Source organism: Fistularia commersonii, chromosome 4 (genome assembly GCF_037954325.1).
Source record: "Fistularia commersonii isolate RoL2024-O1a breed Wild chromosome 4, RoL_Fcom_v1.0, whole genome shotgun sequence".
NCBI lineage: Eukaryota > Metazoa > Chordata > Actinopteri > Syngnathiformes > Fistulariidae > Fistularia > Fistularia commersonii.
In genome coordinates, this window is record NC_141287.1 from 3,889,089 (window position 1) to 3,908,211 (window position 19,123).

At 52.2% G+C, this 19,123-nt stretch overlaps 1 protein-coding gene across 1 annotated transcript in view; it reads right to left on the bottom strand.

Moving 5' to 3' along the window:
- lrp1bb (low density lipoprotein receptor-related protein 1Bb) overlaps positions 1-19,123 on the bottom strand; it is a 205,622-nt gene that overhangs the window by 20,192 nt on the left and 166,307 nt on the right. Inside the window, exons 58-72 of the mRNA XM_086144762.1 lie at positions 17,660-17,841; positions 16,608-16,807; positions 16,075-16,263; positions 15,813-15,961; positions 15,613-15,706; positions 15,389-15,505; positions 13,251-13,370; positions 12,511-12,630; positions 7,778-7,894; positions 5,704-5,810; positions 4,380-4,512; positions 2,464-2,570; positions 2,257-2,389; positions 1,382-1,504; positions 1,184-1,306 (exon numbers count right to left, since the gene is read on the bottom strand). Of these exons, the coding sequence (XP_086000888.1) occupies positions 1,184-1,306; positions 1,382-1,504; positions 2,257-2,389; positions 2,464-2,570; positions 4,380-4,512; positions 5,704-5,810; positions 7,778-7,894; positions 12,511-12,630; positions 13,251-13,370; positions 15,389-15,505; positions 15,613-15,706; positions 15,813-15,961; positions 16,075-16,263; positions 16,608-16,807; positions 17,660-17,841 (2,014 nt within the window). The remainder of the gene's footprint in view (positions 1-1,183; positions 1,307-1,381; positions 1,505-2,256; positions 2,390-2,463; positions 2,571-4,379; positions 4,513-5,703; positions 5,811-7,777; positions 7,895-12,510; positions 12,631-13,250; positions 13,371-15,388; positions 15,506-15,612; positions 15,707-15,812; positions 15,962-16,074; positions 16,264-16,607; positions 16,808-17,659; positions 17,842-19,123) is intronic.

Genomic DNA, 19,123 nt, shown 5'->3' on the forward strand with positions numbered 1-19,123 from the left:
AGATTGAGGGGATGGATGGGCGGAGGAGGCGTGCTGTGGAGGAAGGTGATGGAGCGGAGCGGGAGATTGATGGTCGTATCAACGGGACGGGAGGGAGGAAGGGCGGAATGAAAGAGTGAAATATGAATGAAGTCATTTTCGGCGTCTCTTCCGGCCCGCCGTGTTATCGTTCACGGCAGACGGGCTCCCGGGAAGCCGTCACGGCCCGCGGGCGCTTCGCACGCAAACCGGCCATTTTACTCCCATTTATTTACTATATTTTCAAGTGAAACGGGATTGTGAAAATGTACCTTCTGAGCCCGGCGTCCACACAGCAGGACATCTGAAGCGACACGTTCAGGGTCAAACACAGCCGCATCGTCCACGCGATGTAAAGGTAGATTTTAGATTTTCCGCTCCCTTCGGCGCTCGATCAATGACCTCCGTCCGACCCTCGGCCAATCAGACCTTCTCCTCCGCGTCCTTCCTTCCAACACCGGCTCACTTCCTGTCCTCTTTCCCTCCATCCATAAATCTGCCCGGTCCTCCTGTGGACCTCCCGCCTGGCAGCTCCACCCCGGCGCCCATCCATCACCCTTCTGCGGCGGCCGGCCGCGGAGAACTGACCTTGCATCGCTTCCATCAATTCCGACAAAATTTACATCCTTCCATAAATAACAGTCACACGCGTAATTAGAAGGGACGAATGATTCTTCTAGATGACACTGAAACGCAGCAACAGGTGAGACGCGAGGTGTGCGGGGTTATTGACGACCCTCACAGCTGACAGGACGATAATAATCAACCCAAATGCAAAAAAGGGTCAAATACATACATATATATATATATACGTGTGTGTGTATATATATATATATATATATATATACACGAGTTGGTCCGTGTGTTTCCCGTGACGGCGAGCGCCAAACGCAGCCGCAGTCACGGGTTGCCGGTTTTGCTCGCGGCGCCAATTAACGTCAGCGGCTGATAAGACGGATGTGTTTTCAATTAGAATGAAACACGGCGGTCCGGGCGGCCGGGACGGGGAGCTTTATCATCCCATAATAGAACTAGATGTCTCCACTTTGTTAAATAAATTGACTATGGATTTATCTTCTTTTTTTTTTTTTTTTTTCCCGGCACGTTTTTTCTCCACGTGCCGCCGCCTCGTTATCGTCCCGGTGTCGGGACGCCGCATCCTCACCGCACTCCTCCTCATCGGAGTTGTCGCCGCAGTTATCCACTTTGTCGCAGACCTGGTCGGATCGCAGGCACACCTGGTTGTTCCTGCAGCGGAAAGGTCTCGTGGGAGGGCAGGGGAGCTTGTCTGCGGACGGAGGAGACGCCTCGTAAATACGCCCGGCGAGCTCGGTGAACGTCTCGCCGTCGGCGCGTCACCCACCGCACATGTCGGCGTCTTCATCTGAGTTGTCCCCGCAGTCGTCCTTGCCGTCGCACACCCACGTGTGCAGCTTGCACAAGGTGTTGTTGCAGATGAATTCGTCGGCGCGGCAGAAGAAGGCGTCTGCGAGGGCGAGGAGAGTTTTCCAGGTTGGTACAAAAGGGCGGCTCATGAGAGAAAGGCAGGAACAAACATCTAATCCGTCTCTTTGAATCAAAAGCCCAAAACATCTCCGTACCTCCAAGGTCAGGGGTCGGCTCTAAATATCGAATTGAAGTGTATTTCATTTGTGTTAATTCCTTTTTTAACTTCTAGTTCTAAGTTGGAAGATTAGTGTGATCTTGAAATATCAAATAAAATTATATTTATTATTTTTCGCCGCTCAAAATAACGTCACACCGGCGGAAGCCGGTAAAGTCCCGATGTGCAGATGCTGTGCGCGGAAGTTCAGGAGCAGAAGTCCCATAAACCAGGTAACAGAAATATTTAGGAAGATATTTTGCAAATATTTATTTTTTCATTGTTTACCGACAGTGATTTTTTCCAGATTTATTTTTAAAATTCAGGTCAAGGCTCCGCTAAACGCTCTGAAAGCTCAAAATGAGTTCATTACGTAAATAAAATTTAATTTTCTCCGTAACACTTTGTGAATTTCAGAAGCAACACACTTGTTCATACAAAGTGTAAAGGTAATAAAAAGCAATATATACAGCGGTACCTTTATTTCAGACGTCAAAAAGTAACGGCGGCTCCCGGTGTTTTCTTTTCCGAGGAAACCGGGTCCAAATGTCTCTTTGGGTGTCAAAGGTTGCCGACCCCCGGTTTAGGACCAAGTCTTACTCCCTGGCTTCCGGAGGGAGGCGCGTCACACCTACCCTGGCTGCAGCTCTCCTCGTCGCTGTGGTCCATGCAGTCCAGGACGCCGTCGCAGCGCCAGCGGCGGGGGATGCAGTGCGCCCGGTTCAGGCACAGGAACTCGTCTTCCCTGCACTCCTTCACGCAGCCCACCTGTTTCCCGGGGGAGAGGTTCGGGTCAGCGGGCCTCGGAGGAAGGCTCCGGGTGGCGGCGAAGGGGCGCTGACCTCGTCGGAGCCGTCCAGACAGTTGTCGTGTCCGTCGCAGCGCAGGCCGGCCGACACGCAGCCGCCGCTGGCGCAGACGTACTCGTTCAGCGAACACGACGGGGCCGCTGGCGAGAGCAGAGGGCGTCGGTCAGGAAACGCTCGGGGATCAGAAATCTCTCTGGACGAACAGCAGGCTCTACGCTCTGACTCCAGCTTCTACGGGTCGGCGAGGGGAAGCCATGAGGCGGCGCCGCTTTGTCCTTCGCCTTTCAGAACCTCAACCGACCTCTGCCTTTAACCTACCGGCCGCCTGCGGCATCAAGCGGCGTCCCAACAATCTGAAGGTCGACGGTTCGATTCCCAGCTTCTTCTGTCGACGTGCCCAAGACCTGGCAGCCCTAGAGGGTCTGCTTAGCACCTTGTACACCAGCTCTGCTGCTATCGCTGTGTGTGTGTGTGTGTGTGTGTGTGTGTGTGTGTGAATGAATGAATGTGATCCAACAACAGCCGCACATAATGGCTGTTTTGTTGGAATTTCCCTGCTGTTGGATGATGACAGGAATGTTGTGTTTGGTTCTTACTGATCACATGTGGCTCATCTCTTTCTTCTTCTTCTTCTTCTTTCAGCTTTTCCCTTCAGGTGTCGCCACAGCGAGTCCACTTTCTCCATCTAACCCTGTTCTCTGGATCCTCCTCTCTCACACCAACTACCTTCATATCTTCTCTCACTACGTCCATAAATCTTCTCTTTGGTCTTCCTCCAGACCTCTTGCTTGGCAGCTTCACCTTCAGCAACCTTCTACCCAGATCTTCACCATGGTTTGGACATGAACACTCCTTTGTTCATGTCCAAAACATCTCAATCATCACTTTGTCTCGGTCATACATGTCCTGCACCCCTGTGACAGATTCTTCTTCTTCTTTCAGCTTTTCCCTTCAGGTGTCGCCACAGCAAATCCACTTTCTCCATCTAACCCTATTCTCTGGATCCTCCTCTCTCACACCAACTACCTTCATATCTTCTCTCACGACGTCCATAAATCTTCTCTTTGGTCTTCCTCCAGACCTCCTGCCTGGCAGCTCCAATTCCAGCATCCGTCTACCAATATATTCTCTATCCCTCCTCTGTCCATGACCCAACCATCTCAGTCTGGCTTCTCTGACCTTCTCTCCAAAACATCTAACATGTGCTGTTCCTCTGATAGACTCATTCCTGATCCTCTCCATCCTGGTCACTCCCAAAGAGAACCTCAACATCTTCATCTCTGCAACCTCTAGTTCTGCCTGCTGTCTGATGTGTCTCATCTCTTTATACGTTAATATTGGAAGTGACCAGTTTGCTGCGTCTGTCTGGACAGGATGGTTTAAAGGTGAATGTTATTTGGTTGTTGTAAAGTTTGGAAAAGATCTCCACAAATATGCTCTGAAAAGACAAGATGATCAATTCCTTCCTTCATTTTTTGTGCCACTGGTTGGATATGATGTGCTTTAAAAAAAAAAAAAAAAGGAGGGAATCGATCACATGATCATCCACTTCTCTTTATAAATATAAATGGTGACATAATAACACATATTTCCGGTAAGCATCTGAGAAAGAGCCCATTTTTCACTCAAAACATCACGCCTGCGAGAACAAGTGTTTTGAGTTATATGTAAAATAAATCACCTTTTCTTTTTGGAGCATATTTTTGGTGAGCAGATTTTTTCCGAACTCTACAGAGTAGAATTTTTTTGACGGATGGTTTAAAAGCTGACGAGTTTTTCCTGACACACGTTAGCCCGCCGAGCTGCGGCAGGGTCGTAAACACCAGGGCAAGTCAGACGAACGTATCCAGACAACAACCTCCACGCTGGTGGAGATGCGCGTGATCATCTGAGGAGTGTGTTTTCTGCGTTCATGTGTGTGTCGGCGGGCGGCGCGTCCGCATCCACACCTGTTTCCTGGCAGTTCTTCTCGTCCTCGCCCATCTTGCAGTCCTCCTGTCCGTCGCACAGCCACTTCTTGGAGATGCAGAGGTTGTTGCGACACTGGAACTGGTCTTCTGCACAGTGCGCCTCGCAGCCCTTCTGCTGGACGAGAAAGTCCAACGAGGAAGAGAAAAAAGGGTTGTTGAAAATGTCCCGCGGGCCGATCCGGATCCCGGAAAAGAGCGAAACCGCCTCCTCCGGGAGGAGATTTGGGGTTAAATCCAGCCGTCTATTTCACTCCGGGTTTCAAGCGCTCCGTCTGAATCACAGCTAAAAATAAAGTCCTTCTATTTCTAAGAGGCAGCGTCATGCGGTTGCCTGTTTACTCCTGCTTCTCCCAGAGCTTCTCCCAGGGCTTCTCCCAGGCCTGGTCCTCAGGAGCCTCGGCGTCGCAGACCTCGGTGCAGACCTTCTCGTCCCGAAGGAGCCCGGGGGAAGTGTCCTGTCTGGCGTGGAGATGCCGGACCAGACCTGAGCAGACCCCTCCGGGCGGAGCTGCTTTGGTGGGCTTTGCAAAAATTGAGCTGGCGTCTTCCACCTCAACTCACCCCTGACTTTGGTCAAACGGCCGCAACACCGTGGAGGGATACATCTTTGGTAAGACCAGGATCAGGACCACCTTCCTGAACTCACCGCTTCTGTTCGCTAACTCCGGTCTGACCGGACGAAGCCCCGCGAGGACCAGAGCATGGCCGGCTCCGGACCAGCAGCGTCACACCGACAATCACAAAGACATCAACTAAACTAATTCATTGATTAAAACGAATCATTAGTCAGAATATGAAGGAGGAGTTGCTATAACCTTCATCTGAAACATTAGATGTGGAAGGTGCACCCCGTGAACCCGTTGGCAGTCTGGAGGATTCATCCATTCATTCATTCATCCAGTCGTTCCTTCTCTGGATCTTTGGCGAGTAGAAGGTTCAGGAGGGGCTCAGCCTGGATTCATCCCGTGGTCATCCATCCTTCCGTCTTCTCAACCTTCTCCTGCACTCGAGTTCGCGGGGCTGCTGGAACCGATCCAGCTGCCACCCAGCGAGAGGCGGCTCAAACCAGGACTGGTTCCCGGACCATCGCAGGGCCACATAGATGTAGACCACATTCACTCACTCATTCATTCTGGCGATTCTCCCGTGGGACTGTGGGAGGAAACCCACGCAGAACACGGAGACTCCCTGTGGGAATCAAACCCGGACCTCCTGGCTACGAAAGGGAGCTTCTGACCTCGTCCTCCATCCATCCAGTCCTGCAACGGCTTCTGCAAACACATCGTGCGACTAAAAGACTCGCCTCGTCTGAATTGTCCAGGCAGTCGAAGTCTCCATCGCAGCGGAACCGGGAGGAGATGCAGTCGCCGTTCGCACAGGCAAAGTCCTTGAGGTCACAGGTGACGGGCTCTGAGTTTAGAAAACACACACACACACACACACACACACACACACACACACGTAGGACATTCGAAACAAGTCATTTCTAGACACAAAAAACAGACATCCTGAAATATAGATACTGGACAAACACTGTGTTTGTGCTAATGTGCCGATGCCTTTGAACAACACACACACACACACACACACACACACTTTCAGATAATTAGAGTCGTTCTGTACGACAGCCGAGAGCCCCGGGAAAGCTGATCAGGATGTAAATACATTCATTGCGGCGTCTGCGGCGGAGGGGGCGACCCAGTCTCCGACGCCAAAACCATGTAAGTGCCATTTAGCGCGAGTCCGTCCCAGAGGACGATATTAGGACGCGGATAAACATCTGCATCGGATCCACCGTCTGCCCCCCCTCATTAGCATGTACTGTTAGCTAGCTCGCCGTGTGTGTGTGAGGAGTGGCGCCGCAACACGGATTCACTGCGGGGAAATGTGACGCGCCGCCTCGCGCTTCCCGCCGTTTAATTATTTTCCATCCGGCACTGACCGGCTGCGGCGACACGCGCGCGGTAACCGCTTCCCGTGCGGACGGTTTTGCCGCGCGCACGCCGTCGCACTTCCATTAGTGCCTGTTAATTGGATTTAATCAATGAAATAATTCCGCATTATTATCCTGCGCGATCAAGTGAACGACTCCTTTATACTCGGTCCAGAAGATACGTGGTCGCTCCCGCTGTTTCCTGTGTGGGTTTTGTTTTCCGGCCTCACGTCCGACAGCGAGGAGGTCGACGTTCACATGCCGCGCTTCAACTAGACCTTAACTGGTGCAGAAGGTCAGGGAGCTGCCGGCGAGGGGGGGAAGCCATCTTGAGGGATGAACGGTCTTCTTGGTGCCGCCATGCAGGGCGGAGGCCTGCTGGCCCCGGCTTTCTGGCTTCACAGGCTCCCGGGAGAAACATCTGGATCCACCGCAGCTTCTCGCCACGCCCGTCGCTACCTCGTTATTCCCTTCAGGAACACACGGCCGATGCCACTCGTAGGACATCATGCACGCCGTCTCTTTCAAGCCCATCCGGTCGAGGCAGAAGGCCGCCGGCGTCGAGCCGCGACCCGAACCTCAACTCGAACCTCCTCTACTCCTTGGGATGAATGAACGACACGCAGCAGGAACGTGTCCGCTCGGGCAGGTCCTCCACAAAACTCTAGAGCGTAAGAGACCTGCTGGAACCAGAGCCAGAAGTCCAGCAGAGAGCAGGTTTCAGACCGGCGGCTCTTCGCAGCTTCACGCTCCCGAAATCTGCATCCATCTGGAAGGCGGGCGCTGGGAGCTGCAGGGTAGAACCACCTCCTGCAGGTTGTGGATCAGCTGTCCTTGTCGTTCCTCCGTCCCGTAGGCCTGAGGTATTTTTGGATTTATTTTCACGCAGTCCTGAGACACTACATGGAGTCGCATCTAATGCGGTCGGGTTGTCGGAAGACTCGAGTCCATAAGGAGGAGTCCACAAAAGGTCCGGTGAAGGTGTCGCGTCCCCACGGCCTCCTCTGGGCGGACCAGGTCCTACGGTGCGGTCGCTATCTGACGGATCTGCATGACATTCCAGGAAATCCTCGTCTTGGGGCGAAACTTCAGAGAATCTCTCACAGCAGGAGTTCTGGAGCCTCCCAGAAGGAACACTGGACCACCTAAGATGGTTCATTTGGTGGACAAGGTGGATCTGGAGCCTTCTGGGATGGCTCACTATGTGGCAAAGGGGCAGGTTGGGGTCAGCTCTGCTCAGGGAGCAGAAGATACGCCAGATACCAGGAGAAGATCTAGCTCCCGAAATTCAGGCTTCACAGAAAACAAGAGGCTGGCAGACAAGATAGAGGGAGACGATGTGTGTGTGTGTGTGTGTGCGTGTGTGTGTGTGGTGCAGAAGTGAGGGGGGCTGGTCGGGGAGGGCAGGTGTGTGTGTAAAATGAGCGGTAGCTGTAGTACTCACTGCAGTTGTGCTCGTCAGAGTTGTCTCCGCAGTCGTTCTGGCTGTCACACCTCCAGTGGTCTGGGATGCAGTTGTTATTCTCACAGCGGAATTCATGAGGTCCGCAGGTCTTTTCATCTTTTTCATCAGGAGCAAACAAACACAAAGATGAAAATGGCTTCAAAGAGCATGAATATTAATGGTGTGGCTGCTATCACTTTTTCAGGGCGTAATCATCATTTCCTCAGGGTTTCCCTGAGCAAGTCTGACAGCGAGTTTAAAACGCGGCGCTCACCAGAGGCCAGACGGAGTACCTGACTGCGCTGCCGATGAGCCTCGGCGAGGAGCGCCGACGCCGACTTGGTTAAATCAACTTTCTTCAAAAGGACACGGAGGAGCGCGAGGCGGGTTCTGGGGTTCGGCCCCGCCGAGCCGGACCGCGGGGATCCGTGAAGAGCCTCCATTTATCGGGCCGAAATACGGAACGGCGGTCGCCAGACCCTCGCAACCAGCATGTCTGCCTTTATCGTCTTACGACACAACTTTGATATCTTCTCGTCGGAAACGTTTCCTCAGAAGAGGGTTTTCAAAGTCCGACCGAAAGCCTCCTTTCAAGACGCCGGCACCTCTGGGGAGAACGGCCGCGGCGTTCTGACGGACGCTCTCAGAGCCGGACCGGATCTCCTTCCAACTCGACAGCAGGACGCGGCGGAGCGTGCGAGGAGCTCGCCGGCGGAGGACGCGGGGAGGCCGGCCGGCCGAAACCAAACGCTTCCACGCAAACGCCGAGATCGTTAGCGTGCCGACGAGCGGGATTCAAAGCGGGGAGGCGGAGGAACGGGGAGGCCGCGTCGATGCTAAGCTACGGCGAACCAGGTGATCGTGCAAGACTGAATCGCTACAGGCTTTAAGGCCATCGCACAAAACACACACACTCACACACACACACACATGCCATAAGTGGTGCAGAGTGAACGCTATTAAACAAACCAGCATTAGTATTAATGTTAGGGTACAATAATGATAGTAATCAAATGATTTTTTTATTATTATTATTATTATCATTATCAGGTTCGCTGTGGCCACCCTGAAGGGAAAAGCCCAAAGAAAAAGATCATCACCAGTAACAGCAGAGGTATCACATTATTATTATTATCATTATTATTATTATTATAATAATCTTTTTAGAAAGAAGTAATACTAGAAAAGGATCTTTTTTTTATTTTTTTTTATTAGGAGTAGTATTAGTATCATTATCAGTTGTAGTAGTAGTAGTAGTAACATCACTATTTTAGTATTATTGATAATAGAATTATTATTATTATTATCATTATCAGGTTTGCTGTGGCCACCCTGAAAGGAAAAGCCCAAAGAAAAAGATCATCACCAGTAACAGCAGAAGTATCACATTATTATTATCATTATTATTATAATAATCTTTTTTGAAAGAAGTAATACTAGAAAATTTTTTTTTTTTTTTTTTTTATTATTAGGAGTAGTGTTAGTATCATTATCAGTAGTAGTAGTAGTAGTAACATCACTATTTTAGTATTATTGATAATAGAATTATTATTATTATTATCATTATCAGATTCGATGTGGCCACCCTGAAAGGAAAAGCCCAAAGAAAAAGATAATCACCAGTAACAGCAGAAGTATCACATTATTATTATCATTGTCATTATTATTAGAATAATCTTTTTCGAAAGAAGTAATACTAGCAAAGGATCTTTTTTTTATTTTTTTTTATTAGTAGTAGTATTAGTATCATTATCAGTAGTAGTAGTAGTAGTAACATCACTATTTTAGTATTATCGATAATAGAATTATTATTATTATTATCATCATTATCAGGTTCGCTGTGGCAACGCTGAAAGGAAAAGCCCAAAGAAAAAGATCATCACCAGTAACAGCAGAAGTATCACATTATTATTATCATTATTATTATATTAATCTTTTTTGAAAGAAGTAATACTAGAAAAGGATTTTTTTTTTTTTTTATTATTAGGAGTAGTGTTAGTATCATTATCAGTAGTAGTAGTAGTAGTAGTAGTAGTAGTAGTAGTAGTAACGTCACTATTTTAGTATTATTGATAATAGAATTATTGTTATTATTCTCCGTCTCCGTTGCCGCGGACGTGCACGTTCACAGACTGACTACGGAGCCTCTGCAGTGGAAGGCGGAGGCAATTAAAACTATTTATCAGTCATTTCATTAATTGACACGGCATCATCCTGACTTTTCTTGGCACACACACATTAACGAGGTGCGGCGCCGTTTGTTGTTGGGTTTCTCTCTCAAAATGACTGAAAGTGCACATTTAAAGTCTTTGAGCAGAAGAGCCTGATCCTCATCACTGCAGACACTCTGTCTGTTTACCGCGGGGAAAGCAAGATGCCTATTATGAGGCAGGTGTGTGTGTGTGTGTGTGTGTGTGTGTGTGTGTGAGGGGAAGTTGAAAGAGCCTTTGTGCAGAGGAATGATTTATGTTGACCTGTGATGGAAATACAATATATAAGCAAGAGCCGGCGCCGCGGAAATGATTATTGCTGTGCGCTGCATATTGGCTACCTTTGAAAATAAAAGATTGCAGCAAAGCTTCCCCGTCAGGATGTTGGCGAGCGAACGCCAACGCCGTCGTCTTTCTCATTCTCTTCTTCCATAAAGGACACGTGCCACCGTTCCGAGTGCGCACGCTACAAACCGGAGCCGCAAAATTAACAGATTCTCCCGCATGACGTGCACAAAATGTGTCGGGGTGGATGTTTCCTGGTGGAAGGAGAATGCATGATGTTTAAAGTCCATCCGATCAGGCTGAACGGGGCCGGCCGGGTGCCACGGCGAGCGCTAACGCCGCCGACGGCGGCGTGTAAATACTCCGAGCACGTGGTCGCATTGTCTTATTAATTGCTTTAGTGCGGCGAGGGGAAGGTGGCGGCGGCCGGGAGAGGTCCTGCAGACGCCCTCCAATGAGATGTGATCGTCCTCGCCACCCTCGCCACGGACCAGGTGACCTCAACTGATGAATAGACAGTATCAATTCTAATGGCGCAGCTAATCAATAATGCAGGTAATCTGACGGAGCCGGCCGCCGTTTATTATTTGAGAATGAGAACAACTTTATTTATCCCGAAGGAAATTGTTGTGCCAGAGTTTCAAGCAAAAGCATAACAGTAATGGATAATAGTAGGAAGGAGGGAGAGTAAGAAATACAATGAAAGATAAATTGTCTTAACTGTTAACTGTTAACGACAAAGATTTGAAGATTCCCTGCGGCTTTTGGTCCAGGATCTGCATTTCTAAACAACAGGGCCGTGACAGGAGCTTTTCAATTCACGCCGTTTCTACGTTTTGGTGTCGCCGGGCGCAAAGGGCCGACACGTGGAAGCCAGCGGGGAGCTTTTTCTCCTGGCTGGAAGAGGAGGCTCCACTGGTCAGCGGCCCATCATCATCATCATCTGGACCAGGTCATCGCCCTGGAAATCACCGAATCAGAGCCGAAGCTGGAACCACGAAAAGTTCTTACTGTTTTTTTTTTTTTTTTTTTTTAATCCCGACCGCTCTTTCTTAAATACGACTTCCGATCGTACGAAAGTCTGTGCAAGTTGAATGCATCGCAGGGCAGTTGTCAGGCTGCAGGTGGAACCGCCGAACGCAGACAGAATGTAAGGCGTCTCCGGCGGTTCCCTCGCCTGGCGGCCGCCTTATCTGCTGTCTGAGAGATGGCGGCCTGAGCGAGGCGTCGGGCCGCTTGACGACAGCAGGCGGACACAAAAAACTCAAACTCCGGTGGGAAAATGAATGTTTGCAGAAGAAAGAGTTGTTTTATGGAGGCCGGCGCGGCGCCTCCTCCGCCTCCTCGGTCGGCGTCGCATGCGACGTTTGCCTTTGCGACGCGCCAATATCACTGGACGGCTGCGGTTTCTCATTTGGGTTCCTCGGCGTTTGCGTTCGCTTCCTTGGCAGGAAACCATCTGGAGTTGCGAAAAGGGCCGGCGCACCGGCTGAACGCGTGCCAGCAAAGACATCCGGACGACCGGCGGCGCCGCGCTTTCCCGCTTTGCGGTGCGGCCAGCCAATCGCAGAGCTGCGGCGGACGCTTTTTAAAATGAATTTCCATAATATTCCCTCGGCCAACGGGAAAACAAACGGAAATACAAAAAGGGTAGAGTCTCCCGAGGGACGCCTTAATCTGTCCTCCGTTCCATTTGATGAGTCCTGTTTCAGCAGTTTTATTTTATTAAGTCTCAGAAAGGGACGTGGAGATAAGGCTGGAGAGATATTACACGTGGACAACACGGCCGCAGGAGCCGCTTCTCTGAAGGATCCCGAACCCAGAGAAGCTTTCATCGGGTTTTCGTCAGAGAAGGACGCCGACAGTAGCGGCGCGGCTTTGTGACCGGAAAGCAATTTAGTAGCTTTCCTGGAGGCTGCAGGACGGGCAGAACCTTCTGACCGGAGACCACGACAAAGAACCTCCGGCTGCTTGCTCTGCATATCCCTCTGAAATCCCCTCTTTGACCGTTTCACAAGCGACCTCTGTTTAAAACCAGCGCTCTGATCCATATCTTTCAGTCAAACATGTGCTTAGGAATAAAACTTAGCATTAGCCAAGTTAGCACTTTAGCAAAAACAGCGCAAAACGATCGCTACAAACAACAATATCGAAATAATGGTGCGTTACCGCTGACTCAAAGAACCGAGGGCGAAACAAATAAAAGATAGTTAGCACGATCGAAGCGCTACCACTCACCGCAGTTGGCCTCGTCGGAGCCGTCGGCGCAGTCGGGATCCTCGTCGCAGACCCACAGCTTGGAGATGCAGTGCATGGAGGCCTTGCACTGGAACTGGTCCGGGGAGCAGGTGCTCTCGGCTGTGGACCGCACAGAGGTGAGGACCCGCAAAGCGTCGCCTCCGTCCCACGGGGCCTCGCCGGCGCTTCTCGGACAAAAACCTGGCATCTTGTAGCTTCCGCCCGTCGGGTGCAGAGCCGCCGCCAGTCCGGGGGAGCGTGAAGTCATTAGCTTCCCTTAAATTAGCGCCTTTCTTCGGCGCCCCCCCGCCCGCCGCCTCCCACTATAACCCCTCTCGCAATCACATGCAAGACGAATGCAGCCGCACGTAAGACCGGGGGAAGCTATTTTGATGAAGAGCGCGGCGGCTGGAGATTCTCTTCTTATCCTCACAGTGATTGAAGATGTAATCCTGCGTCTGGGAGAGAGGCCATAACAAGGGTGTTTTTTTTTCCCTCGCCGCTGGAATACTTAATCAAACGTACGCCGTGTTACCGGCATCATTTCCACCGTTCAAACACTGGAATTAATTAACCGTGTCAGGAAACGACAATTAAGGTGATGCATCTAATCCATTAAGTATCTATTTAAAACACAACTCTATCAAAGCGGGGCTTTTATCCGAGCCGGTCGAAACAGGAAGATCAAACGGGGATTAAGTCCTACATTCCTTCGGCGAGCTCGGCGCGGCGCTACTTACGGCAGTCCGTCTCGTCCTCGCCGTCCCCGCAGTCATCCTGGCCGTTGCAGCGCAGGTTCAGGGGGATGCACTTCTGCTTCCCGGTGCACTTGAACTGGCCCGACAGACAAATGTACGTCTCTGGAAGACAGAGCGGCTCTCAGACCTCGGGAGGTGAAGAAACGCTCGCACAGGGAGGAGCGTTCAACGCCGAGGGCGTTTCCATTAAACCGGGCGGGAAGAGGCGAACGCACACGACCCTGATCCTTCAGTCACGGGCCAGACCGCACGAGATGTTTGCTTGAAGGAAGGCGGCACGTCCGACCGGACAGCTCCGAGCTTTCGGTCCGGACCGTTTACCAAATTCCAACTTCCTGTGAGGAACTCTCTTGTGCGGTGCACCTCCTCTGGTACCTTTGCTAATACACTACCGCTAACATACCACCGCTAACACACTACCGCTAATATAGGGCTAATGCTTCTGCTAATACACAACTGCTAATACGCTACCACTAATTTATTGTGAATATAACTCTGCTAATATGCCACCGTTAACACACTACCGCTAATATATTCCACCCGTTTCCCGTCGAGCGCCAAGGTCTCGGAATTGGAGCAGCCGTCGGATCCCCTCGACGCCCCGGCTGCACCCAGAAACTCTGTCCGTAAAAGTTAGGAACAGAACGGTTGCAAAGGGCAGCCCTGGCGGAGTCCAACTCTCACCGGAAACGGATCCAAATTACAACCGGCAATGCAGACCAAGATCCGACACCGATCGCACGGGGACTGAACGGCCCGTATGATGGGGTTTGGTACCCCAAACTCCCGGAGCCCCCACAGGGTTCCCCACGGGACACGCTTGAATGCCTTCTCCAGTTCCACAGGGCAAATGTAGACGGGTAGGGCAAACTCCCTGCCCCCTCCGGGACCCTGCCGAGGGTCTAGAGCCGGTCCACTGCTCCACGACCAAACCCACAACGGTCCTCCAGGATCCGAGGTTCACAATCCGACGGACCCTCTTGCTCAGCACTGCTGAATAAACCGTACTATTCAGCGGAGGCTGAGGAGTGTGATCCCTCTGTAGTTGGAGCACACCCTCTGATACACCTTTTTAAGAGGTGTATCATCCAGATCCCGGAGGAACCCGAGGCGGACCTCATCCGCCCCCGGAGCCGGGCTGCTGAACAGCTTTTGACCGCTTCAGAAACTTCAGCCCTGGAAATAGATGTGTCCCCCTTCCTTGTTTGAAGGCATTTGAACGGGGTTGAGGAGGCCTTGGAAGTGTTCCTGCCACCGATCTATAAAGTCTGGAGCTGAGGTCGGCAGCGTCCCGCTCCAACACTGCGCACAGTGTTGACAAAGCACCGCTTCCCTCTCCTGAACCGCCGCTGGTGGACCAGAATCTCCTCGACGCCCACAGGAAGTCGTTCTCATGGTCTCTCCAAACTCCTCCCACACCTGAGTTTTAGCCTCGCCAACCACCGAAGCCACACGGCCTGCCGGTACCTGCCAGCTGCCTCCGGTACCTGCAAGCTGCCTCCGGTACCTGCCAGCTGCCTCCGAAGCCCCACAGGCCAGAGAGGCCCGATAGGACTCCTTCTTCAGTTTGACGGCGTCTCTCACCGCTGGAGTCCACCAGCGGGTTCCAGGGTTGCCGACCTGACGGCACCGACCGCCTCACGGCCGCAGCTCCGGCCCTTCTGCTAATATACTTCTGCTAATACACAACCGCTAACACATTAGCGTATCTGAGATACATGTCGATAACTCTCCATGTGGTTTTCCAGGACTTACGCGCGCTCGTTTTCCATGATAGTTAAAATAGCGTCGTCTTTGTTTTCGCGCAGGAACCCCGATTCCCACAGAAATGTAAAAAACCTTGATTTGAAAACAGAGCGGCCATTAAATTGAGCTGTGGCTTTCAGAGCATCAGAATGTGATTCAAACAGTTTGTCTTCTTTAATCTCATAATGAAATGAATCCACCAAAGAGCAGCCACGGGAGAAATGCTTCATTTAAAAAAAGTGATTACTTTTTCTGACAGGCTATTTCAATGACGGTGAGACACACACACACAGACACACACACACACACACACAGCGTGCCCCAAAGAATGCAGCCGTCATCGTCCCCGCTAGCGCAGCGGCGGCAGTCCTCACCACAGTTGGCCTCGTCCGAATTGTCTCCGCAGTCGTTCTCTCCGTCGCAGATGAAGGGAGGAAGCGCGCAGAGGCCGGTGCCGCACTGGAAACGCCCCGGCTGGCATTTGAATTCCGCTGTTGGAGAGGAAGCTCGGTCAGAGGGGGGCGTCCGCAAAAGCAAGGTGAGCAGAACATCTCCTGGACCGAACCGACGAGAGCTACGGAAGAGGCCGTCCACTCACGGCAATCGGCGGGTTCGTCCGAACCGTCGCCGCAGTCGTCCACCGTGTCGCACTTCCACCAGAAAGGGATGCACTCGTCTGTGCCGCAGCGGAACTGGACGCATAAAACACAAGGAGGACCATCAAATCGCCTCCAAGTTGCACGAGCGCGCTGTCCGTGCACATCGGCGTGGGAGCTCAACACCGGAAACCCCGCAGACCTGGCTGGAGGTGCAGTTGGAGAGGCAGGTTTTGTTGTCGGCCGCCAGGTAGAAGTTGCTGGGACAGGCACATTTGTGCCCCCCTCCGGGAGACAGCAGACACAGGTGGCTGCACCCTCCGTTGGCAATCTGACACTGGTGCTTGGGCACTGCGGCGCAAAGACACCGCCGGGTTACACGAGGAGCCCACATCCGGGCTCTAGGCGGCGGCGGCGGCGGCGGGGGAAGACGGGGGAACCGGAGGGCCAGATGGAGCTCGTACCTTCGGGCTGCCGCAGGGAGTGGTACACCTTGATGGATTTGATGGCCTGCCAGGAGTTGAGGAGCTCCAGCCCTCGGGCCCCGGTGGTCTTGTGGACTCGCCGCAGGGACTTGGACTTTCCGTCCGTCCAGTAGACGAAGTCCTCGAACAAGGTCAGCGCCATCACACCCTGAATGTGGTCGTAGGGCACTGGAGGGGAGGAGCAGAGCGCTAGCATCCCGGCTACTGTGACTTCGGTCTAAATTCTTTCATTTCTTTCAACGAGGTGCCTTTCATTTCGGAGCTCCTTCTGAAGAAGGTCGTTCTCTTCTGAGAAGAAATTTAAATGAACATATTTCTCTTCCTGCTGATAACTTGAAAGGCTGCGTTTCATTTCACCCCGACGGCAAACCCTCCGCAGCATTTATTATTTTTATGATAATTATAACGAGGCGGAACTCTGACCCGACGGTGGCGGGGGGGCAGAAGGTCGCCGAGTAATTACGGCTGCCGAATGCAGCTGCGACGCCGAGCCCAAACACGGCATCTCCTACCTTTGCGTCTCCGGGCGCCGTCCATGTCGGCGAACAGGAGGTGGTTGTCGTCGGCCCAGTACAGCCTCTTGTTGGTGTAATCGATGGTGAGCGCGGCGGGGCTGTAGATCTCCGTGTCGATGAGCACCCTTTGCCCACGGCCGTCCATGCCAATGCGCCCGATGTAGGCGGGTTCACAGCAATCGATCCAGAAGACAAACCTGGTCGGAGGTGCGACAGACACGGAAACGCAGCGTTACGTTAACTTACATTCCGGTCATTTAGCAGACGCTTTTATCCAAAGCCACTTACAAAAATTGCAATTCAATAACCGAAAATCCAAAGTACCAGTAGTCGTTATTAGAAGTCACCACTCTGACAAATGCATACATACATGCATACATTCATTTCTTTGCTTTTTTTTGGGCGGGGGGGGGGGGGTAAGTGCGATTAGTGGGGTAGTGCTTGGTGAAGAGGTACGTTTTCCCGGGTCCGAGCACCAGGATCTTGGACTCGATGCCGGCGGCTACCAGGAGCCGCTGAAGGGACAGAAGAAGGGGAGTGTGTGGGAGAATTTGGGACGGTTGAACACCAGGCGGGCTGATGGTTTCTGAAGAAGCTCCAGAGGCCTGATGGTCACCGCTGGGGCTCCAGCAAGGAGGGAGTTGCAGTGGTCCGGACCAGAGATGACTCGAGCCCGGATGAGTATCTGCGCCCACAGTAAGAGGCTGCTCTCGGCGTCTCTGCGGAAGCGTCACCGAGGAGGACCGTAAAATCAGTGGCCGTAAAATCCTCTCCGCTCGTCGATCCGAGAGCGCGCCACTTTCGAGTTTCTGCCGCCGCCTGTTTGTTTGACGTCAGGAGAAAACACAGAGCCGGGACGGACTGCAGAAGAAGCCTGGAAGTGCGGCTTCATTACACTCCGCAAGGGGGGAGCGCTGCAATCGGCCGGCTGTCGGGTCGCACATCCATCTTGTCCGAGGGACGGGATGCTGAGAGACGCCGGGCCGTGGACCGCGAGATGGATGACGACGCTGATTCTGAAGATATTCTGGTCCTGACGGGACACCTACCCCGTCTGCGGGTCCAGAGCCAGGTCCACGGGGTTCCTGAGGCCGGAGCTGATCAGGACGGTGGGATAGAGGCCGTTGGCTTTGGACACCTCCAGGGTGTTCTTCTCAGCGTCGCACCAGTACAGGTTCTTCCCTATCCAGTCCACCGCCAAGGCGCTGGGGACGGCCGTTCTGTGGACTATCTGGAAGAAGAGGAGGAAGGAGGGGAGAGACTTCAGCTGACTGGATGGGAAACAAACAAAAAAAGAGCGGATTCGGTTTCATGCCTGGACGCAAATGACAACTGATTGTTGCAAAGAGAAAAAAATCAATCTTCTTCCATTACAGAGTATTTACAGGAGAAACATCTCCGTCTGTCAGGTGGCATCTGGTTTCAGGTTCAGCGGAACGGAGACAGCAGGACCACTCATCGATGCGCTTTTACGTCCCACAAGGATTATTTTAGGGACACAAAACTCTTTGAGTTCACCTGATCTTCTCCTCATCCATCAAACACTTCTGTTTTTTCATCTGCTTTACACTCGGCGGCCGGAAGCCCGTCGGTTTAACCACCGCCGCATTTCTGGTTCTCCTGGAGATCAGGAACCTGCGGACGGAGCCTCAGCCTCAGTTCGTACCCTCTCGCATTCCACAAACAATCAGGTGAATCCAAACATCACGTGAAGCCAGGATGAGAAGGTTGCGCCGCGTCTTCTCACCATCCAAGTGTGTGCAAAATTTGGACGTGGCCTAATGGAACTAACGTGCAGGGGATTATCAGCCTGGTCCATCGGTGCATTATTTTTCCAGCCTGTCCCGACGGGTCTGCGGGACCCGGGGAGCAGATCTGCCGGGACTCGCGGAGCCAGAGATTCTGCCGCTTTCAGACGTCGCGGAAAGCGGAGGACTTTGTTTTCCTCGATCATCTGCGAGTCCCGGTGCAAACGCAGCTCCGGCCGTTGCATAATCACATCGCGTCACACACATATTTTCTAATTAGGATCCACAGATGGAGCGAACAAATCATCCCTGCTGCGTAACGGCGACCGCGGCTCCGCCTGTTATTATTGAGAGCCGAGCAAATCTAATTCACATAATCTTATTCAGAGCGCGCGTCGGCGAGCGTCGACCTCCGGCTCCCCGTACGGATCCGGGCGGGAAGGAAAGGACCGATCGTTCCTTGCTTCTCGTTGCGACGGCGGGCAGGTTCGCGCACCCGATCCGGAGAAAAGGGGCGGACATTCGAATGCCATTTCATCAGATTCCTGTCATAAATCAGGCTAACGCGCTCCCAGGCTCGCACCGCCGTCAGCACCGAAAACCCATTTCATCAGCATCGGTCAGAGGCGTAAATATAAACGGCGTGATTAAAACAGGTATGACGGGGGGGCGATCACCAGGGAGATGTAAATCTGAGGCGACAGCGCTCGGCGCCGACTCGGGCTGGAACAGGAGGAGTCTTCGTTAGCATCTGATTGCTCCGTC